The 23114-nt window shown below is 51.6% G+C and overlaps 1 protein-coding gene across 1 annotated transcript in view; it reads left to right on the top strand.

Annotated features, from left to right (window-relative positions):
• The window catches only part of CDC42BPB (CDC42 binding protein kinase beta), a 105215-nt gene that overhangs the window by 38932 nt on the left and 43169 nt on the right, over positions 1–23114 (top strand). Inside the window, 6 exon segments of the mRNA XM_030320051.1 lie at positions 2973–3064; positions 8401–8484; positions 11526–11621; positions 14262–14410; positions 20268–20361; positions 21971–22171. Coding sequence (XP_030175911.1) covers positions 2973–3064; positions 8401–8484; positions 11526–11621; positions 14262–14410; positions 20268–20361; positions 21971–22171 — 716 coding nt within the window.

Raw genomic sequence — 23114 nt, 5'->3', positions numbered from 1 at the left:
GAATCAGTTCCGTTTTGTTGAAAATATTTTTATGAAAAGTAATTTCTGTAAAGTAAAAATAGCGTAATTGAGATGAAAAGCAGGAACCGAGCGGAGGCGTGGCGTTTACAGGTAGCATGTTTCACAAAGTCAGAGTAAAGCACTTATGCAGTAGGTTAAACAAGATTAAGACGTGATCGGTGAGCAATTGTGATGAGTGGGTAGTCCTCCCCGTAGGGCTTACGAGTAGACTCGCCAGGCCTCAGGGACAGTTCAAAGGCAGGTGAACCATCCGTGTATGGTGTTGGGGGGCGGGGTGTGGTGACAGATTAGGAACCACAAAAAAAGTTAGTGCCTTTTGGAGAATCCTGGAATTTCATCCTAAAATTACTTTAAAATAGTAAAAAAGCTTCTGTGCATGCAAAGGTTCATTGCAGATTTATTCACCATAAAGAAGGTACTGATTTTCAAAATTAAAAGTTTAACCTGTCTGTTCAGTAGACACATGATTTACAATTGTTGGTGCACCAACTTAGTGAAATAGTATGCATCTGTTAAAATGATAATTGAGTGGTACAGAAACATGAGACATCTAAAAAGTAAAAGAATACAGACGATATGAAACATGGAATATGCCTACGAGCAAGAATGGCACGGGGTCACGGGCAAATTAAAAGTGGCTCATTACGGGTAGGATTCTCTTTGATTTTCATGAATATGTGTTTGGGTTGTACATTGAAAACAGTGACTGCCACCTCTCGTGAGTCTTGGGGTTTTGTGGAACAGTCCAGAATGTTGCATTATGCCCCTGCCAGAGCGAGCATCTCTGCGGTGTGCACTCGAGTGTGCTCTGTGCCACAGTTTGTTCGTAGCGGGTCAGCTCTCTTTCCTCTCCTACGCTCTCCCTTCTGGTGGTAAAATACAACAGATGAGATTTGCTGGGATCGTTTTTTTTCATTGTACAATGAACGGTACCATGCGGTTCCCCTAGAAGGTACCAGGAGAGGTTGAGGTTTTTGGTGGCTGTTTGAAGTACAGATATCTATTAGGAGTTTTGGGAATGGTTGTTTGGGGGTGATATGTGAAAGAACTAAAAAGTCATAGATAACCTTTCAAGTTCTAGCCCAAGGGTTTTCTGTAGCCTGGCCTTTTGTTTTTTGTGTTTTTTTTTTTTTGTTAAATCAGTCCCCATGTGTCCTATTTCCTGATCTCTGTGCTGATGGGCATTTGCACCGATAGTGGTAACAATTCACTGTCCTTAGGCACCAAGAACCTTGTGGTGCTCTGGCTGTTGTTCCCGTGATCACTGAACCATGGTGACCAAACCTTAATGGTATTTATTAAGCAGCTATTTAAGGAGAAAAACTGCAGAATTCAGTTAATAATATGGAGCTCAATTAGAAATCCGGAAAACGTCAGATTGCAGGTTTTGGCTGCAGACCGTTGGCTGTTTTTGGAGACGATTGCAGATGCACGTGTAGTTGCGAGAAATAACACAGAGCCTTGTACATTTTGCCCAATGGAAACGTTTTGCAAAACTAGTAGTGGGGAATTTGAAAGAGAACTGTGTGAAGGTCAGTGTAAAACGTGGATTGGGGCCTGAAGGTGAAAATGAGAACAGCTGTAAGAGATGTGACGCGTGGTGGTCAGGAGTGCACGGTCCCTGGAGTCGAACTGCGGGACTTCTGTCCTGGTGCTGCCTCTCGCTCCGCTCCTGGAACGAAATTACCCGCGGTCTCTGGAAAGGTTTCCTGGGCCGCGGTAACAAATTACCATAAACTGGGGGGCTTAAGACCACAGATATTTTCCTCTCACAGTTGGGGAAGCCAAGTCCAAAGTCAAGGTGTGAGCAGGGCTGTGCTCCCTCTAGAGGCCCCCGGGAGGACCCCTGTCTCTTCCAGCCTCTGGCGCAGTTGGTGTCCCATGGCTTATGACTGCATCACTCCAGTCCCTGCCTCCCATCTTCCCGGGGCTGTTTCCCTTCTGTGTCCAGATTCCCTTCTCTTAATAAGGACACCAGTCCTTTTGTGTTTAGGCCCCATCTCATTCGTGTTTGTGACCTCAACTTGACTACATTTGGAAAGACCCCGCTTCCAAATAAGGCCACAGTCACAGATTCTGGGTGGACACTACTAATTTGGGGAGGGGGGAGGAGACCCAGTTCAGCCCAGCACGCTGTCCACAGAAACCTGGCTCAGTTTTCTCCTCCCTACAACGTGGATAATAAAAGGATGATTATTCTGTTACCTGTGCATGCGTGCATGGAACACGTGAGTGCTGTGTAAAGTGCTTCTGCCCGTTTCTTACCGAGGTCACTGCTAGAGTCCCCACGTGATTAGCAAGGATGGTTACGATGTCCGGGAGCACCGCCTGCACTTCAGAGATGGCCGCCGTTCTGCGAGAATTTTCTGTCTCGTGTTCCCCCCACCCCACCCCGGGCTGCCCTGTGGCTCCACGGAGCCTACTCACCTCCAATGTACCTGCTGCTTGTGTTCACGACCAGCGGCAGCGGACCTCTGTGTGGCAGCATCTGTCACAGCAGATGCTGAAGGACAGGGGCTAAGGATGAACATCTGCGTAGTTGAGCGCAGACACAGACTTCCCAACACCTGTCAGATACCAAGCATTTTAAAAAGTAAACCTTTGGGGCGCCTGGGTGGCGCAGTCGGTTAAGCGTCCGACTTCAGCCAGGTCACGATCTCGCGGTCCGTGAGTTCGAGCCCCGCGTCGGGCTCTGGGCTGATGGCTCGGAGCCTGGAGCCTGCTTCCGATTCTGTGTCTCCCTCTCTCTCTGCTCCTCTCCCGTTCATGCTCTGTCTCTCTCTGTCCCAAAAATAAATAAAAATGTTGAAAAAAAAATTTTTTTTAAAGTAAACCTTTGTTTCCTGAAAAAGCTGTGTCATGTAGTGGAATGCCCCAGTCAGGTTGTTGAATTTTTATGTAGTACCAACTTACTAGAGTAAATTGTTGATTTCCTTTTTTTGAATTTATAGCCAAGCCGTTTACACAGCTGGTCAAGGAGATGCAGCTTCATCGAGAAGACTTCGAAATAATTAAAGTAATCGGAAGAGGTGCTTTCGGTGAGGTAAGATGAACTTCTGTTTTGGTCATTTTGCCTAGAACGGGAGAGCAGCCGCCGCCACCAGGCGTCTGTAGGACCCTGTGCATCGATCTGGGGGACGGGTCGTTGTCACTGTCACTTGGAGAGTAGTTCTTGGTGGGCGGAACCTGCGGGGTACAATTAAGAGGAGAAAAATAAAAACAAAAGCTGGTGGCCGGTGAGTTACCCTGAATATTGTCTGGACCAAAATCGTCTCTTTGAGACAAAGAAGTTTATTAAAAGTCCACTTGTTAATTGAAAACATCCCGGCAGTCACCTTCTGCAGAATGCGGGGAGGCCACAGCGGCCGCGCCCGTCACCAGCAGCCTGCCCGCCGTCGGTGCTCGAGCTGTGCCTGGGCCCGGCCTGCGCGGCCTCATCCCGCCCCCGGCCCGGCCTCTGCAGGGGGCGGCCCGTCTAGGCTCCGCGTGTGCAGCGGGCGTCGTGCCCCCGCCGAGGCTCCGGCCGCGGCTCCCCCCGCAGACTGGGATCGGTGGGTGTACGCTTAGCACCGAAGAGCCGAGCCTCCTAAGCTTCTGGATGCGCTGACCCCTCCGCTTAAGCTTTCCCCTTAGCTCTGCTGCTGGGGCGTCACATGTGGGGCCCAGCGGTGACCCGCCCTGTCACGTCACGCGTGCTCTGCCTGACAGTGACCCGACCTGCCGTGACGAGAAGGTGCTCCAGAATACTCGGGACTTGTGTGCAAGGCGTACGTTTCCTCCCGTGTCCAGGTCTGGTTTTGTTGTCTGGTGAGGAGAAAGAGACCTTTCAAAATTGAAACCCGATTCAGCGCAGCATGTACTTTTGCCAACTGTCTCCCTGGCAGCAGGACCGGGCCTGGGCCCTCGCGGGGATCTGCGGGGACGCCGCACCCCTAGAACCGGGTTGGGGAGGCGCAGGGGTGCCGCGGGGCAGGGGAGGGTCGCTCTCCAGAAGAGGGGGAGACAACGGTGTTGTGCCACAATAGGCTACGGTGATTTTCACTGCTCTTCTTTGCAAAGAACTTAACTGCACGGCTCGGATTTCTGAGCTTCAGAGAAGGGGCCTGTGTCACCTTTTAAGTTCCTCCCAAACTCAGGAAATCCGTCCTTGCCCAGGCCTTCCCGAAAGTCCTTGGGTTCTCTCCCCTACCTTTGCTCCCTCTCCAGGCCTTCTCGGCCTGTGTAAGCCCCTCCCCCACCCCGGGGCCCCGTGGCCTGGGCTCGGATCGCCATCGGGCTCCTCCGGCCACCCGGCCATCCTGCGACCCGTCTGGGTTCCCTGCACGTGCTCACCAGTCCTCCCCCGCCGCAGAAAGAATCTTGGATTCTGTGGCTAAGGTCACTGCCACTGTCTGGTAATGGTGGCGTCACTGCCGTTGCCTCCCCGGGGTGTTCTTGCAACCCTGCACCTCATCTGCTGTCTTCCACCAGGTTTCTCCGTTGGCCCAGCGATGTTCTTCGTGGCGGTTTGTTTTGGTTCCTCCAGTAGTGGATCGGGGCTAGCATCAGGTGTCCCACTGAGTTGTCATGTCCCCAGATCGGTTGTTAATGTTGTGTAAGATTACTTCTGTTTCTTTACGGAAACGTCTCATTTTGGAGATGCTTGTATAGCATCAGCTCTCCTTGATGCAATTAAGACTGAGTTTTGGGCCAAGAAGTTGTTTCTGGTAAACTAAACAAGATTTTTACAGATTGTTTATTTTATAAGTCGTGCAATTAGAGAAAGCTTGTTCAATATACAGGAGTTTTTGTTTTTACATCAAATTTTACTCCTGCATTTCACTGCTACGTGTTCTTGGTTTGACAGGTGTTTTTCTGTGGACAGATGTATTCTTTTTCCTTCTGGGTATTTTCAACGTTTTTTTAATTTATTTTTGGGACAGAGAGAGACGGAGCATGAACGGGGGAGGGGCAGAGAGAGAGGGAGACACAGAATCGGAAACAGGCTCCAGGCTCCGAGCCATCAGCCCAGAGCCCGACGCGGGGCTCGAACTCGCGGACCGCGAGATCGTGACCTGGCTGAAGTCGGACGCTTAACCGACTGCGCCACCCAGGCGCCCCTCCTTCTGGGTATTTTATCAAAGGCACTGGCGTATTTTCTGGACATGGTCTGTGCCCAGACAGGCCTCTTCTAAAGAAGTTAAGCGTCTAGTGAAAGATCAGAGTGCTCTGTGTCTCATTTTCAGAAGGTCTGGATTGTTCAAAAGTTATCAGCTCTACCGTTTCTTCCAAGTGAGGCCATTTCTGTAGTAAATACTAAGTAGCCTTTTCTCCCCTGTTTCACCCCTCTGGTAACCACCAGATTGTTCTCTGCATCGATGAGTCTGCTTCTGTTTTGTTTTGTTTTGTTTTGTTTTGTTTTGTTTTGTTTGTTTTTCAGATTCTACATAAAAGGGAAATCATTTGGTATTGGTCTTTCTCTGTCTGAACTTACTTCACTTAGCATCATACCTTCTAGATCCATCCATGTTATTGCCGATGGCGAGATCTCTTCCTTTTTGCGGCTGCGTAGTATGCCACTGTAGGTGTATATGACGTCTTCTTTATCCATTCATCAGGCAGTGGACACGTAGGTTATTGCCACATCTTGGCCATTGTGAATAATGCTGCAGTAAACGTAGGGATGCATCTGTCTTTTTGAGTTAGTGCTTTTGTTTTCTTCGGATAAATACCCAGAAGTGAAATTGCTGGATCAGAAGGTAGTTATATTTCAAACTTTTTGAGGAACCTCCATACTGTTTTCCACAGTGGCTGCATCAATTTGTATTCCCACCATAGTGCACGAGTCTTTTCTCCAGATCCTTGCAGACACTTACTTATTTTTTTTTTGTCTTCTTGATAATGGCATTCTGACGGGTATGAGGTGTGATACCTTGTTGTGGTTTTGATTTGCATTTCCCTGATGATAAGTGATGTGGAGCATCTTTTCATGTGTCTTGTTGACCATCTGTATGTCTTCTTTGGAGAAATGTCTGCTTAAGTTTTCCGCCTATTTTTAAAATTGGATCATTTGCTTTTTTGATACTGAGTTGTGTGTGTTCATTATCTATTCTAAATATAGCCCCTTATGGGATATATCTTTTGCAAATATCTTCTCCCATTCCATAGGTTACCTTTTGTTTGTTGATGGTCTCCACTCATGTGCAGAAGCTCTTTAGTTTGATGTCCCAGTAGTTTATTTTTGCTTTTGTTTTCCTTGGAGAGAGATCCAGAAAAGTATTGCTAAGGTCAACGTCCAAGAGGTTACTGCCTATGTTTTCTTGTAGGATTTTTATGGTTTCAGGTGTTATATTTTATTTAAATCTTTAATCCATTTTGAGGGTTCTTTTTTGTTTTTGTTTTTGTTTTGCATGCTATAAGAAAATGGTTCCATTTCATTCTTTTGCATGTAGCTGTCCAGTTTTCTGAGCACTGTTGAAGAGATGGTCTTTTCCCATTGTATATTCCTGCCTCCTTTGTCCACTAATTGATCTGTGTGTCTGTTTTTGTGCCAGCACCGTACTGTTTTGATCACTACAGCCTTGTAGTAGTGTGAAATCCGGGCACGTGATACCTCCAGCTTTGTTCTTTCTCAAGATTGTTTTGACTCTTTGGGGCCTTTGTGGGTCCATACAAATTTTAGGATTATTTGTTCTAATTCTGTGAAAAATGCCGTTGATATTTTGATAGGGATTACATTATGGTAGCTTTTGTTTTTAACACTAACATTTCACCTATTGATTGTAGCCGATTTCTAGGAAGAAATCGACACTTCTAATGTGATGACATCACGTGTGCCCAGATTGCATGTTCTGGGACATGTGGGAGAACTCACCGAACCTTTGTTCGGCATTCTTTGTTCTTTATTCAGAATCGGAGCGAGCTTGGTTAGTGGTTCTAAGACCACAGCTAGTAAACAGCAGCTTAAACAGGTGTGACGAGAAGAGCCACCACCGCGAGCACTGGGGTGGCAGTGAGAGAGATGACCGAAGGAGGTGACTTGAGGACGACTTCCACATGGTGGGCTGCGGGAAGCCGCGTGCTGTGGGAGGGGCCTTTGACCCTCACCAGACTCTAGGGTTCCATCAAGGCATGTTCTTTGTGGACCCCCCGCCCTATCGTCAGACCCAGGGAAGATAATATTTAATCATAACTGTCTTTATAATCCTTAACGTGCGTGCACTTGAGGGTGAGACTCTGCTCCTTGTTAGCATGTTATTTAAACCTCTCAGCCTCAGGTTCCATATCTGTAGAATATGGATGGTAAAAATAGCCACCATCGAGGACTGTGGTGAGGGTTACCTGAGAGGGTGCAGGTCAGTTAGTGAGCAGAGTTCCTGGCGTGGGGAAAGTGCCTGGTGCATGTTAGCTTGTGTGGTTACCTTGACGATGTTACTGTACAACATGCATCGTTTAGAAAGCAAGGAGGTAAATAATTGTTTATGCCTGCCGTGTGGCTGTCTGCCATTGGCAGCAAAAAGGGACAGCCATACGTAAGTAGCTTATGGTTTTGTGATGGGGACTTAGGCCAGTGAATGATTTTTGCAGGGTAGAATGTGCCGTATGCTGGCACAGGCATCACATCTGGTATTGGTAAGTGATGTCAGAGCGCGTCTGAGATTTGGCAGGGACTGGGAAATCCAGTAGGACTTCCTGCAAGAGGTGGCATTTGAATTGTACCTTGAAGAACATGGCCGCCAGCCAACATGCCGAGTGCCCACTATATGCCTAACCCCGTTCGAAGTGCATTTAGGTGTATTCGCTGGTTTGTCCTCATAGCAGTCTGGGGCCAGTACTGCTATTACCCCTTTTCTAGTTGTAGAAACCGAGGCACAAAGAAGAGGATTTGCCCAAGTCCCACTCCAGAGCCCACGCCGGCACTCAGTGCCCCTTGAGAACAGATCGCAGAGGCAAGAGCTGGCATGTCGAGGCCGGTGGTGGGAGGAGGAGGTAGACATAGCGCCAGTGGGGCAGGTGGCAGGAGCGTGGGGATGGAACCCTTGAACACGGGGAGGAAAGGTTGGGAGCAGTGAGCAGATTTTTAAAGTTTTTATGGTGAAAGTCCCAGGTGCGTGTCCCAGGCTCGCCCAGGGCGGCCAGCCCCGCTGTGCGCCCACCGCCCACCACGGAAGTTTTTGGAACTGAGCAGGGATATGCACGTTGTGGTGTGGCAAATGGCAAGGTTCGATGCTTAGCAGGACGGATCTGCATTTACGTGAAGAACTTGTGTCTCCTCAGCAGCTCGTTTTCCAGGGTTTCATTTCTCCGGGCACTTGAGATGTCACTGTAGTTACGTGACAACGTGTGCTGGCTTTTGGTTCCTTCAGCTACGTTTTTGTTAAACTCCTGTTTGTGTTCCAGGTTGCTGTTGTCAAAATGAAGAACACTGAGCGAATTTATGCGATGAAAATCCTCAACAAGTGGGAAATGCTTAAAAGAGCAGAGGTAAGCGTGGAGTAGTAAAGAGTAACAGGAGAAGGGGGTTGTGAGGGGCATGTGCTGGGTCCCCACCACAGTCCTCGCAGAGCTGGGCCTCCCCCCTCCCTCCTTGATAAGAGTGACCTGTGTCTTGTCGCCACCGTCTCCGCCCCTCCCGGCGCACACGCCTCTCTGCGCCCCCCCCCTCCCCCCCCCCCCCCCCCCCCCCCCCCCCCCCGGCCCGGCCGAGGGCTGCTCACTGTAAGGACCAATCAAAACCTTTGCGGGAACTCTGGGCATTTATCTCAGCTCTGCTTCCCGTGAACAAGGCATTACTGGATCTGGAGCCTGCATAAGCACAGAGATGTCTGTGTACGCCCTCCCAGAGGGAGGACGGAGATCGTAAGCAGAAGTAGGTGGTCACTGCTTGGCAGGTCTAGATGCGCTTTTCCTTACTTCGGTGTCCCTCCCTCTGGGGCCTGTTTCACGGTCCCCACCCTGGCCGCTCCGGCCCCCGATGGAGTCGGTGAGGCTGCTGGGCCAGCCCGAGCTCTTCCTCTGGTCCTACCAGACTCGCCCCCGGTCTGCCTTCACCCCCCATCCTCTGTGGTCCTCCACTTTGCGTCAGGGAGCCAAGCATCCTTCCTTTCCAAGGCTCTGTCACTTACCCTGTGTCCTCTCGCTGGGCTCCCCCAGGCTGAACGCCCTCAGCGCCACCCTCTGCTGCCCCAGCTGTGAAGCAAGCTCACCCTGGGACTGAGCGCCCCTGGGATTAGCCACCTCCTCCTCCGGAAACTGCTTCTCTGGCTTCTGGCCTCTCTTGTCGTGTCACTCTGAACCTTCCTTGTAATTTTAGGTGGCCCTTCCTGTGCTCGGTAGTTCTTCCCTGGGATGATGATGCCACTTGGGCAGATACCAGTACAAACGTCTGTTCTGGTCAGATCCCTCCCCTGAGCTCAGGTTGTTGTCAGCTTGGTGGGTGGGCGTTCTCACTCAGTATCCTCAGTGCGTCCTACCTGTCCGTCACGGCCTGTTCTCCTTCCCTGTCCCTACCCTCCTCCTTCCCACCGTGGTGCCCAGCACCGGGCCTCTGCCGGATGAATGCAGGCTGGTTAACTGAAGCATCGCTGTGTTTATGGTCACCTGGGCCTGGGGACTCTGCCTCAGGCGGTACCGTGGTGGCCGTGCCTCGGCCCCAGCAGCTCTCCGTGGCACCGTCAGCGCTCTGGGGGTCAAGGGAAATCGCTGGAGTGACTCTTCCGTGGGAACAGGGTAGCTGGTGGTGCATAAGAGTTTGGGGGAGGAATAAGCAGGGAAATAAAGGCTAGTAGCAAATTCATTTAAGTTTATATTTTTAGAGGAGTGATTGGTTGTTCAGTGTCAGCCTCCAGACCGGGGTGTGTGTGTGTGTGTGTGTGTGTGTGTGTGTGTGTTTAAAAGTCCCAAGGTTGGGGAGAGGTGATTCTCACCTTATCATAACTAGTTAGTATTTACCCAGATGTCATGGTGAGTACATTCTGAAATTATGAAATTTAAATCTGGTTACAGAGATCCTACCTAATTGGCATAGTCGGAAAAGTCCAAGGATGTCTGCTAATTATTACGATTATCCCAGGGTACATGTCATGGGATATGTGTGTGTGTGTGTGATACATGTAAAAACATAACAATATTGATATAACAGGGTTAAAGTGATTTATCTTTTTATTCCTAATAAATTAGTTTATTGTGAACACTAATCTTTGAAAGCATGACGTCACCAAGAGGGGGCGGTGGAAAAGTCGCTAAGCTGTGAATTCATAACTTTGTGGGTCGTGCTGTGCTTTCTAGCTCATCTGTTTTGCTCGTTAAAAAAGTACTGAAAGTTCTCAAAACAAAATTGCTGAATAATACATATATTTCCTGTCTGTGGGTCATCATGCTGGTGACCCTGAGTTTAAGAATGGCTTTTATTCTAAATGTAGATGGGTAGACCCTTGAGAACGTGGAGCCCCGGCCCTGGGGCTTCCTTGCAGCTGCCCTGCGCCAGGCCCTGTGGGCTGGGGGGCCGTGGGCTGGGGGGCATAGCATTGGTCTCTGCACATTTGGACATCGTAAGCTGATTGCTGGTCCATTTGAGTTGTTTTATCTGCTTTTAATTAGTAGAATTGGGGCACATCTACTTCAGTCATTTTTTTTTTCGAAATAAAAAATTTTAAAAACAAGTTTAGAATAGAAAGCTCGTAAGACAAAACAAGTTCCAGAGGTCACTGTGAGTCTCATGAGAGAGCAGGTAGGACTCCCCGGTGCCTTGTGGACCAAGGGCTCCCATCAGTGCCACTGTCATTTTTGTTAAGCTGTGCAAGTTTCAGAGCTAGAGGGAGTTAAAATCTTAGGTGATCAACAAAGAGAAAGTTTTATTATGATTATGCCAAAATACCTGGTCACTTTTAAATCTAGGTACCACCTGTGAAATAAAGCTCTTAGAAAAAAATAAACCGTAACAGCCTAAAAGACAGCCTTTTACCTATGTGCTGCAGACCATACTTCTTCACAGAATCCTGTTATGACCGTGGGTGGCACCAGTTACCGTGATTAAATCACTTTCCGGCGCTCAGCTCAGTAAGCAGGTGTGTGCCGTTTCCCGCCAGCCATGTGGCTGCTAGACTGTAGGTGTGTGACAGCGAGGGGCAGACGCGGGGCGGCCACGTCCCAGGCTATCGAGGGGAAGCCGGTCTGGTCCAGAGAGGTCGGGCCGTGCTGGGTGGGAGGGGCCCCCCCAGGAGAGTGTTGCTGAGATCCACCTGTGAGCCGGGCCGACTCGCCTCTGTCGGCTGCAGAGGTGGCGTGTGTGGAAGGGGCAGGGGCCGGGCCCGGCCCGAGGAAGCGAGCTCTCCGACGCCTTGGTGCAGGAGAGGCCTGGGGGAGGCGAGGATGCGTCCGGTTCCAGGTGAGTGAGGGAGGCCGAGCTTCCTGCAGCCTGGGAGGCAGGTGACGCGTCTCCAGAGCCTGTCGCGGCAGGGACCCCTCTGTTCAGGACCGTACTCCTCGGACGGGCCCGGACCGACTCTCCCCCTGATTCTTTACAGACCGCTTGTTTCCGAGAAGAGCGCGACGTGCTGGTGAACGGCGACTGCCAGTGGATCACCACTCTGCACTACGCCTTTCAGGACGAAAACCACCTGGTACGTCTGGGTCTCAGGCGCCGCAAGGGTCCGTCACACGGCATGTGGGCGAAATGGGTTGATTCGTTTGTGCTGCTGCTAAAAACCGAACGAGGCGGTTTGGAATTGACAGTGTTTATATGTGCTCGGAGAGAACGAAGGGGTTGGTTTAAGGTAGTAACTGGGTGGGGTTTTTTAAAGGCAGACAATTCTCATCACGAGATAACCTGGTTAGTTTTGTGCCCCGGGTTTATTACATTTAAATAAACTGGGGCTTCAAGACATTTTCCATCTTGGATCATGTTTGAAGAGAGAGGGCCGCGAGGACCCACAGTGGCTCAGCCTTTGGCGCTGAGCGGGTAATCGTGTCACCCACGATGCCTGACGCCGTCCGAGGACACTGCTGGTGTGCAGTCCTCCCCGAACGAGCTGGGCTCGCTGAGGTCTTCTGACGTGGGTTTTGGGGGGACTCTTGTTATCTGTTTCTTCCGACCTAAGTGGGGGCTTTCAGTCTTGACTGGTCAGTCCGCTGTGCGATTGACACGTGTGCCCCGAGGTCAGCGTAGATGCCTGTAAAACAGACCCAAAACAGCGGCTCACAAGGGAAAAGAAGCCAAACCTTTGCCCTCAGCTGCTCTTAATTCCAGAGTGACCGTGTGACCGAAGGTTTGCCTAAACCTAAAAAGGTCCTCACGTGGAGCTCTGGGTGTGTGGGGCAAGCACCGTCCTTGGAGAAGCTGGTCTCTGCCCGGCTCCTCCTGCCTGCGCAGCCCCAGTGGTGGCCGCAGGGGCTTCGAAGGTCTGCACAGCCTCGGGCCAGGGACCTGAGCTCGATCTCCCTGAGCTCACCCGCACTTCTGTGCTCTGTTCCTACAGCAAGAGGGACATAGGGTCTCTTTTATTCGTCTTACAACCGTCTCTTTCCCACGTCAAAGACATCCGTCAGTTTTGAATGTCCAGAATTAGGTAACATGGTTTGTTACACTGTTTATTTAGAATTTACAACATACATGTTTATGTCTACAGAGGGACCGTTGTGTTTATCAAGCAGGGGCGCGTGGGTTAGCTCCGTCTCCCCAGGGACCCCGTGCCTTAGGCCCTGAAGGTTGTCACCACGTTTTAAATGGGGCATCTTGGGGCGCCTGGGTGGCGCAGTCGGTTAAGCGTCCGACTTCAGCCAGGTCACGATCTCGCGGTCCGTGAGTTCAAGCCCCGCGTCGGGCTCTGGGCTGATGGCTCAGAGCCTGGAGCCTGTTTCCGATTCTGTGTCTCCCTCTCTCTCTGCCCCTCCCCCGTTCATGCTCTGTCTCTCTCTGTCCCAAAAATAAATAAAAACGTTGGGAAAAAAAAATAAATAAATAAATGGGGCATCTGGAGCAGGAGGGGACGTAGCCACTTGTCCAAGCGTGTGACGGGAGGTGGTGCTCAGGGCCCTTCCCCAGCAGACCGCCGAGTGCACATCACCCCCGCTCAGAGGCGACCATCTCGGGTCCATTTCCGAGGAGTTCAGGCGCAGATCTGTACAGAAGGAAAACAACATATTTTGTTTAATTTTTCCTGAAGTCAGCGTAGTGTCTTGCAGTCTGAAATGTCTGATGGAAGATGGTCAGTTAGCAATCGCAGCCAAGAAGGCATCTTCTCGAGTGTCTGGAGTTGCACAAATAGAGGTACAGTGAAAATCAAGAAGGAAGGCAGGGGCTCTGGGCTTTCTAGTGTGTGAACCTGGGCCCTGGTACTGGGGTTCGCAGACCCGTGGCTGGCTGCTGTCTCTGCCGCCCCTGAGTGGTGCTGTCGGGCAGGTTCCTTCTCTCTGGGACCCCGGCAGCTTCTGCCTTTGTGGGGTGGTGGAGAAGCAGGCCTGGAGAGCGGGGCAGGCCGCGTCAGGCCTCCTTCCTCGTGCGGGGTCATTGGGCTGCCCCACAGAGCCCATTCTCGTTGTTCCTTCTGTTGGAGGCATCTAAACTTGGCGTGTCCTAAAAATTAAACCTGTTTCTCCAGTGACTAGAAGGGTGTTGCCTTGTTGACTTAGAATCCCTGTGTTTCATGACAGAGGAAATAATTGGTCTGGTTCTTACTCTAAAAGTAAGTTTCTGCCTTATGGCCCCTTAGTTTACTTTCTTACGGATTCCTTACAGTTCTCCAGGAGCCTGTCGATCATGTTCAGTGCTGCTGTAGAGCATTTTCATTTTTCTGTTTAGAATTCTAGGCCAGCATGGAAACCGTTGAGACTCGGCTAGATGGGTGCTTGACTTACTCCTACCGCTTTCTTAGGGGCCGGAGAACTTCTCCCTCCGCCCCGCACGCCCGCCAGCCTGTGGTCTGGCCTCTGCCTCCACATAGTACTCCCCGGTGCCTGTCACCCTCCTCTCCTTCCAGGACCACGTCCTGGCCTCCCAGCCCCTCTCCTGCCCTGCTCTCGGCCCCCATCCTCCGCGCTGTTGTTCCTGAAATTCGTTCTCCGTCAGATGCCTAACTGAAAGTACGACATATATGGTGCGGGAGGTACTGAGTGGGGAAATCCTGGATGACACAGGAGCAGCTCGGAAGCCAGCGCTCCAGACTGGAAGAGCCAGAGGACTTCGTGGTAGAACTTCGGCCTTTCGTTGTCAGGCCTCGCGCTGACCGAATGTTCTGTTCTCTCCCACCTCTTCCCACCTGTAGTACTTAGTCATGGATTACTACGTGGGTGGTGATTTACTGACCCTGCTCAGTAAATTCGAAGACAAGCTTCCAGAAGATATGGCAAGATTCTACATCGGTGAAATGGTGTTGGCCATCGATTCCATCCATCAGCTTCACTACGTGCACAGGTACGCACCTTTTGTGTGTTTTTTTTTTTTTTTTTTTTTAAATGAAATTTATTGACAAATTGGTTTCCATACAACACCCAGTGCTCATCCCAAAAGGTGCCCTCCTCAATACCCATCACCCACCCTCCCCTCCCTCCCACCCCCCATCAACCCTCAGTTTGTTCTCAGTTTTTAACAGTCTCTTATGCTTTGGCTCTCTCCCACTCTAACCTCTTTTTTTTTTTTTTCCTTCCCCTCCCCCATGGGTTCCTGTTAAGTTTCTCAGGATCCACATAAGAGTGAAACCATATGGTATCTGTCTTTCTCTGTATGGCTTATTTCACTTAGCATCACACTCTCCAGTTCCATCCACGTTGCTACAAAGGGCCATATTTCATTTTTTCTCGTTGCCACGTAGTACTCCATTGTGTATATATACCACAATTTCTTTATCCATTCCTCAGTTGATGGACATTTAGGCTCTTTCCATAATTTGGCTATTGTTGAGAGTGCTGCTATGAACATTGGGGTACAAGTGCCCCTATGCATCAGTACTCCTGTATCCCTTGGATAAATTCCTAGCAGTGCTATTGCTGGGTCATAGGGTAGGTCTATTTTTAATTTTCTGAGGAACCTCCACACTGCTTTCCAGAGCGGCTGCACCAATTTGCATTCCCACCAACGGTGCAAGAGGGTTCCCGTTTCTCCACATCCTCTCCAGCATCTATAGTCTCCTGATTTGTTCATTTTGGCCACCCTGACTGGCGTGAGGTGATATCTGAGTGTGGTTTTGATTTGTATTTCCCTGATAAGGAGCGACGTTGAACATCTTTTCATGTGCCTGTTGGCCACCCGGATGTCTTCTTGAGAGAAGTGTCTATTCATGTTTTCTGCCCATTTCTTCACTGGGTTATTTGTTGTTCGGGTGTGGAGTTTGGTGAGCTCTTTATAGATTTTGGATACTAGCCCTTTGTCCGATATGTCATTTGCAAATATCTTTTCCCATTCCGTTGGTTGCCTTTTAGTTTTGTGGGTTGTTTCCTTTGCTGTGCAGAAGCTTTTGATCTTCATAAGGTCCCAGTAATTCACTTTTGCTTTTAATTCCCTTGCCTTTGGGGATGTGTCGAGTAAGAGATTGCTGCGGCTGAGGTCAGAGAGGTCTTTTCCTGCTTTCTCCTCTAAGGTTCTGATGGTTTCCTGTCTCACATTCAGGTCCTTTATCCATTTTGAGTTTACTGTTGTGAATGGTGTGAGAAAGTGGTCTAGTTTCAACCTTCTGCATGTTGCTGTCCACTTCTCCCGGCACCATTTGTTAAAGAGGCTGTCTTCTTTCCATCGGATGTTCTTTCCTGCTTTGTCAAAGATGAGTTGGCCGTACGTTTGTGGGTCTAGTTCTGGGGTCTCTATTCTATTCCGTTGGTCTGTGTGTCTGTTTTTGTGCCAGCACCTTTTGTGTTTTATGGGAACGGCATTGAATACGTGAAGATGCCCTTTCGGGGCCCCGAGACTCTGTCGAAGGCTCCAGGCCGTCCAGAGAGGCCACGCGGTTCGCAGACCCTGGGCCGCCCCAGCGCCTGGCACCAGCAGGTCCCAGCGTTACTGTGACGATGAGGATGCTCGAGCGCGGGTCCCCCAGAGCCGCCTTGTCTTTACATGTTGTGCTGTGACCTCAGCTCATCCTCCCGCTGCTGATCCCTCCTCCCTGGGGTGCCCGCCCCCTAGGTCACGGGTTCCCTGACCGTCTGCTGTCCCAGCCACAACACCTTCCCTGGTGCACGGCCCCCATCGTGGCACTCACAGAGGAGGACTGGGCTGGGGAGAGGGGCTCAGCACAGCCCCTCGAGCGAGAATAACTGGCTCTGTGTGGCCTCCCGGGCGCGCTGCGGGCCCACCCTGCATCCTGCGCGGGCGCCACCCCTGTGTCTTTCTGCTGCTTAAGACAGCGAGTTCGTCCCGTGGGGTTGGCTGTCTATTTTAATAATTTTTATCAAATACGTTCACGGTAACGGTTTTTTCAAGTCAGGTAGCGCTACAGGGCTTAAGAGAAAGCACGCGTCTCCTGCCCTGCCCGGATCCCACTGGCCACAGGTAGCTCGTCGGCTTTTTACACTGTTTCTTGCGGCATTTGCCTCATATTCCTAACTAACCGGCTTCTCTCGCCATTTTCTTTTTTTGCAGAGGAGGGAGAGTCAGATCGCATCTGTTAAGATGCAGCTTACCCTTTCCAGAAGTAGCTCTCTCCCTCAGCCCTCTCCCACGCACACTCTCAGACCCCCCCTCCCACAGCGTCCCAGTTCCTGAGCGGTAACTGTCGGTTAAATCCCCGTCAGGTCCATCGTGGAACACCGGTGTGAGTGTGACAGATGAGCCTGGCGGTTCCCGCATTTCCACTTGCATGAGTCGTTTCCTCTGGGGGTGGCAGTGGTCCTGAGTCTCCACTTGCGGGCTTTTCCGTGGCAGCCGTCACTGGTTGCCCCAAACCGGCTAGTCATCCCCTGTGCTGAATTACAGAGCTCTGCGCACACGGGCGTGTCGGGTAGCATAGGTCTGATTTTTCTTGGAACCGCTGCTCCTCCTTTCCCGCTCCCTTCTGCCCTGGGTGCCTCTGCCAGCATCCTGAGAGTTCTTTCCCCGGAGACGCTCCCGTCCCGTCTCCCCGGATTGGATCCCTTGCTGTCCAAGTGACACAGCTTCCTTTCTTGGTCTATTCTTTTGATTTGGTAGCATGGATTGTCTGTAGTTTCTGGATCAAGGTGGCTTGTGAGATCATGTTTTTGAGATCAGTATCTTAACTCCATCCACTTGTGTGACTGAGGGATGATCTAGTAAGAATTTTAGATTGGAAATCCCCTTCCTCGGGACTGTGAGGGCATTACCGTCCTCCGTTGGGAGGCTCACGGCCACCGCGATCCCCCTGGCGTCACATCGGGCCCCGCTGCCGCCTCGCCCAGGGCCCGGCCTCTGCTGCCCGTCAGGAGGTTTTCCTGAGCAGACACAGCTCCTGCTGCAAGGGTGGCCACGGCACGGGGTGTCACAAGAACAGCCCTTCGGGTCTCGCCGTGAGTCGTACCTCACTGCTCGGTGGGGAAATTGAGGCGCGGGGGCCACGTGCCCCTGCCCAGGGCACTGCCCTGTGGGTCCAGGTATCACAGAGTGAGCAGAGGGCGCGGCTCCCAAAGAACCTTCACTTCTTTTAGGGCATTTTCTCTTTTTTCATGGATTCTTTAATGTCTCTGTGCTTGCTTTTCTAACAGTTACTATGGTTGTTTTCAACATTCGATTTTATATTCTGACAGAAATTTGACTAATTCATACCAGAGCTAAATGTCTTTGTATTTGTCACCGATCTCCAGGGAAATTAATCTGACCACTTTTTCAGTGGTTTATTCTTTCTCTGTTTTCCCTCATTAGAAAGCTTTTCCCTTATTTTCTTAATTAGCTATGTAGAAGCTTCACTCTGCCATTTGATCTCCAGACATAGTAGGAGAATGAAATGTGTGATTAACCGCCCTCCCCCGTCAACTCAGTATTCAGACTTAGCACTTGAACGACCCAGTCTGAAAACCGAAAGCTTGCATTTTTGCTAGAAAGGCTACAAAGCCAGGTTTGGTAGGAAGTCAGTCCTGCCCCGGCCGCAGGTGGTAGGTTCGCTGTGGGTCGAAGCAGCATTCGACGGGGCCGGAAATGAGTGTGTGTCGTCAGCACGGCAGCCGTGTCCCTGCTGGATTTAAGAAGCAGGACTCGGACCCTGTGCTACAGCTGTGGGGCCTTCTCTGTGGCCGGATGTGGGCCGTGGGGACTCGGGCCGTGCCCACCGCCCTCCGGCCGGGCTGCTGCAGGCAGAGCGGGTGCTCCCTGGCTTTGGCAGCGTGGGAAGCGGTGGGCAGCCGGGACCAGGGAGCAGGGCACGCAGGCGGGCACAGCCCCTTCTGGATCACAGCAGAGGCAGAAACGAAGAGTGGCAGTCACTTGCCTTCGAGGACATGACGTCCCCAGAGAGAACGGAGAGTGCAGCTCAGAAACAAAGTCAGAACGGTGCAGTTTTAAGAGCGGGAATATGCAGAGAACGAAAACAAAAACTGGAGCAAATAGAAAGCCGCGCGGGAGAGATGCAGGATGAAGCAGAGGGATCTGACGAAGGTAGCCGGGGGCAGGCCGGGTGGCCGCTGTGGTTCTGGAGCGGGTCTGATTTTGTCTTTAGGAGGCCCTCCTGTTGTCCCAAGACCAGCTCACTTAGGAAGTGTGTCTTCGCCCCAGTGAGGTGAGATGACATCTTTATCACGCACTCACTCCCCATGGCGTTCTGTCCTGTCGTCTTTCTGTCTGTCTGGGCACCAGGGCCGTACCGCTTTAATTTCGGAGGCAGAAGCCGTGTCGGACTAGTTCCCCCATCAGACCCCTTTCTTTCTCTCCAGGGTTTTTCTAGCTGTCCTCACGCATTAATTGATCCATGTGAACTTTAGTATCAGGTTGGCTCCAAGAAACAGGACATGGGAAAATTTTTAATTTGATGGGCCCATCAGTCTATAATGCACTCCCCCCCCCCCCCTTTTTTTTTTTTTTTAACTTCTGGAAGGTTCTCTCAGATTGTAGATTCAAATATTATGTTTTATTCTTTCAATTTCTTTGGGGACTCCAGTTATTTGTATGTGTCGTCTATTTTCATTCCTCTAGATCTTTCCCTCCCTTTCCTCAGTGCCCTTTCATTAGATTTTTACTGGAATTTGTTCTATGGGCATCTTATAATTTAGTCACCATTCCTGATAAGATTTTGTCTTCTGTTTCTTCCTTGAGTTAAATCTCTTCATTTCTTCCTGCTTTTGTCTGGTTCTGTTCTTAATTTTTTATTTTTCTGACTCATTGAGGGTTTGCTTTGTTTTTCCTCTTTATTTCGGTTTGGGGTGCTGCGCTAGTTTCTTTTGCTTTGTGGATCTTTCTTTGGGTAAGAATTGTCGTCGTCTTCTCACCTTTGTTTGTGAGATGCGTCCCTGATGTTGGGAGTAGCTGAGGTGTGGTGTTCTGTCGTGTGAGCACATACCTGAGCTCCTCTCGGTGAACATCTGCCTTTCCTCCTGAAGTCTGTTCCCTTTTGTGCCGTCCAGTCACATGAACTTGTTTGACCAGGAGGGAGAGCTTGTTCTTTAAAGGCCGTCCGCCTCCCCAGGGGCCCCACGTTTGCAAGTCCACAGAGCAGCAGGTCGGCCGTGGACCTACCTTCCTGCCATGAACTTGCTGCTGACAGCTGGACAGATGGCTTAGGTCTTCAGCCCCCGGGTCTTTGTCCGCCAGATACAGCGTGGGGTACGTGGGGGGCTGTTGGCCTGCCGTGGTCTTGCCCCAGAGCCTCACCTGTCTCTTGCTCTCATCACGTCTGTGCTCAGACACCCTTTGCCCCGTTTTCTGCTGCTTCTGGTTTCTTCCCAGCGCTTATCGTGGGCATCATACCCTGGTGCTGACTGAGACCACGTGCGTGTTCGTGCGTTCGCACGTTCATTTTCTGCCCTCTCAGCTGGTGGAAGTTTCGTGATGGCAGGGGCCGTGGGGTCTGGTTACTGTCATAGACCTGGGGTCAAGCACAGCACCGGGCATCAAGGAGACACTCAGGAAGCATGGTCAGCTGTGCGGTGGGAACAAGATGGTGTGTCGTCGGATTGACTGGGGATTAGCTCATGCACAGGAGTGAGCGGTAGTGGTGGTGACTGCCCCTCCGTACGCGTGTGCGAGTAGAGTGCCATGGAGAGACATTTTCCCAAGATTGCCACAGCTGTCCTGAAATGGCATTAGCATTTCCTCGGCGGGTACGCCACTGGTGACAGGCTTTGACCTGCCTAATGTGTGGCGTGGAAATGGTTGACTCACTGATTTGTTTTACTCACAGAGACATTAAACCTGACAATGTCCTTTTGGACGTGAATGGTCACATCCGCCTGGCCGACTTTGGATCCTGTTTGAAGATGAGTGACGATGGAACTGTAGGTATTTCTGTTGGAGATTTTTCATTTGGTTCTGGGTTTTGCTTGTAGTTAGAAGGGACTTAACATTTCAATTTGAGATCCAATTAAGAAACCAAGTTTATGAATGTGAATTAAAAAGATTCACATTTGGGGGACAGTTTAAATTTTCTAATTAAGTTGAAAACCTCGGTTTTGATGTCCGTGTCTCATCAGTAGTACGTGTGCCTTCTAAGTTGGGGGTCGTCCCTTTCCTCACGTGGCGAGGTGGCTGAGCACGCCGTTGCCACAGTGACACGCAGGCCCCCTCGGTCCTTTCTTGAAACGTCTGGTGCGGGCCGGTCAGGCGCTCAGACGTCGACTGTGTTAGCGACTCCTCATTTCTGTGTGCGGGCAGGTAACTTCCTGTCAGGCGGGGCTTTTCTCTCTGTGGGTGTTGTCCATCTAGAAACAGGGATCCTTGATACTAGGGTCACTCTCTTCCCACCAAATCAGTCTCTTATTTCCCCAGTCTTGACCACGTGTTGCTTAGTTGAGATTGGTGCTGCCCTCAAATCCAGCCTTCCGACGACAAGCGTGGTGGTCTCGGACTGAGCTCGAGTGTCGGTTCCCTTTCCTGCCCGCACGTCCCCTCACCCTTCCCGTGCTGCCACCTCACGCCGGTCTCCCCGCTGTCCACCGTACGGTTCCTGCAGCCAGGCAGCCGAGCGGGGAAGTGACTCTGGTCACATGACGGAGGCCGACCTCCCCGCGGTCCAGTCTGACCCGGGTGCTGCTCGTACCCCTTGGCCCCTCCTCAGACATGACCCGAGGGAGAGTCTGTCTGGCCTTCCTGGGCCAGGCCTTCTGTTACGGTTGCTCCCTCAGTCTAATGGACTTTGTTCTCCATGCGCTCCAAGACCAGTCTGGTTCCTCAGCTGACCCGCTGCCCCCTTGTTTTCTCACGACGCTCACTGCCCTCGCTGGCCACGGCTTTCCGGAGCGATGGCCCCACGTCAAGCCTGTTACTGCTAACGTCAGTGGCTGAGGAACTGTCCTTTCCCTTGTAGAGGCCTGAGCCTCCTGGTTCCCCATCTGGAGAATTCCTGAGTACCCAGCCAGTGCCTGGACTATTTCCAGATGTTCCCATTTGGGAGATGGAAGGGTAGGCCCTGGGGGAGCAGCCTTAGTGTCTGTGGAAACAGACATTCAGTGTCTTGGGCCCCACCCTAGAATTTCTGTTTCACAAGAGCCCGGGTGGCCTGTATGCACACGGAAGTTTGCGAAGGGTTGGCCTGAACACACATGGCTTCTGGACCGCACTTTGGGCAGTGACAGAGGATGTGGGAAATGCCACCCCTTGAGGGACCACAGTGCCCTCTGGGGGCTGTGCTGGGCATGCGGGCAAGGAGAGACCAGGCATGCGAGGCCATCTCACACGTTCTGGAAACTGCCTCACGTTTATTGCTGCAGGAGAGCATTCATTCATTTGCAGTGAATTTTGAATTACTAGGGTTTCAAATCATGCTCGTGTGCTAGTTTTATTCCACGATTATTTCATCATTTGCTATCAGTGTTTTAGAGGGAGTAGTTGGGAATTTGGAATCGGAGCTGCCCCAGGATTTCCCTCCAACACCCCCTCTCCTTCAAGGTCCAGTCCTCTGTGGCCGTGGGCACTCCTGACTACATCTCGCCGGAGATCCTGCAGGCCATGGAGGACGGCATGGGCAAGTACGGCCCCGAGTGTGACTGGTGGTCTCTGGGCGTCTGCATGTACGAGATGCTGTATGGGGAGACGCCCTTCTACGCAGAGTCCCTCGTGGAGACCTACGGAAAGATCATGAACCACGAAGTAAGATGTCGCATCTCCACGTCCTGTTTGTTCGAGTCCCGAGGCAGGGGCCCGGAGGCGGGAGGGCTGCTGGGAAGCTGTCCGCGTCTTTGGGGAGGAGACGATAGGGTTGGAGCAGGCTGCTGGCCTCCGGACAGGAGCAGAGGTTTGCGGGTGGAGTCGGCACAAGCTGCCCGCACGGGAGGTGTGGGCGTGGGGGGAGAGAGAGAGAGCTTCGCGCTGGAGTGGCGGTGTTCGGGGCAGGGCCCGGAGAGGCGGGCCTCCGCGGGGCTGTGCCGGGTGTGGCCTCGGGGTGGCGGGGGGCGGGGGCCCGTTGGGCTCTTCCACCTGTGGGTCTGGATTCATCAGTGTGACCACAGCTGCTCTTCTCGAGTCTGCTTCCCGGAGATTACTTGTCCGGACCAGGCCAGGCGCCTGTGCGTAGCACTCTTCCACCTCCTTGACCCGGCTTCCTTTTCCCTGTCCAGCTGTGCCTTTCCCCCCCTTGACCTTGCCTCCCGTCGGCCTCGCCTTCATTTCTTGTTCGTTTTCCCATTGCTCTTCCACTTCCTGTTTTGTCACCTGTTTCCCTTAGTCACGTGTGTCCTCATGCCGCTCCCACCCTGTGGCCGTGTGCTCACCGCCTCCTTCCCCAGTCTGTCACCCGCACCCCCCAAGTGAGCTTCTCTCTGCTGACCGGTCCCCAGCCCCGTCCCCCAGCAACTCTTTGTGTTGGGGGCCCGTGAACACTAACGTGGTGGGTGGTCTGCCATGTAACTCCCAATCAGGGCAAGCCATGGTTTTTAAAGACACTTTCCCAGAATAGAGATGATTGTTTTCACTTGGAAGTTAGCTCAGCCTTACCAGAAAAACAGCACAAAAGTGCATAGCGTAGACGGCGGAAATCACCCCCTCCGCGTCTTGGCGATAAATGCCGTCACGGTACCGAACAGGACTCCGTGGA

The sequence above is a fragment of the Lynx canadensis genome, chromosome B3 (genome assembly GCF_007474595.2).
Source record: "Lynx canadensis isolate LIC74 chromosome B3, mLynCan4.pri.v2, whole genome shotgun sequence".
Taxonomy (NCBI): domain Eukaryota; kingdom Metazoa; phylum Chordata; class Mammalia; order Carnivora; family Felidae; genus Lynx; species Lynx canadensis.
The sequence above is the reverse complement of the archived record's forward strand: the minus strand, read 5'-3'. Positions and strand labels throughout refer to the sequence as shown.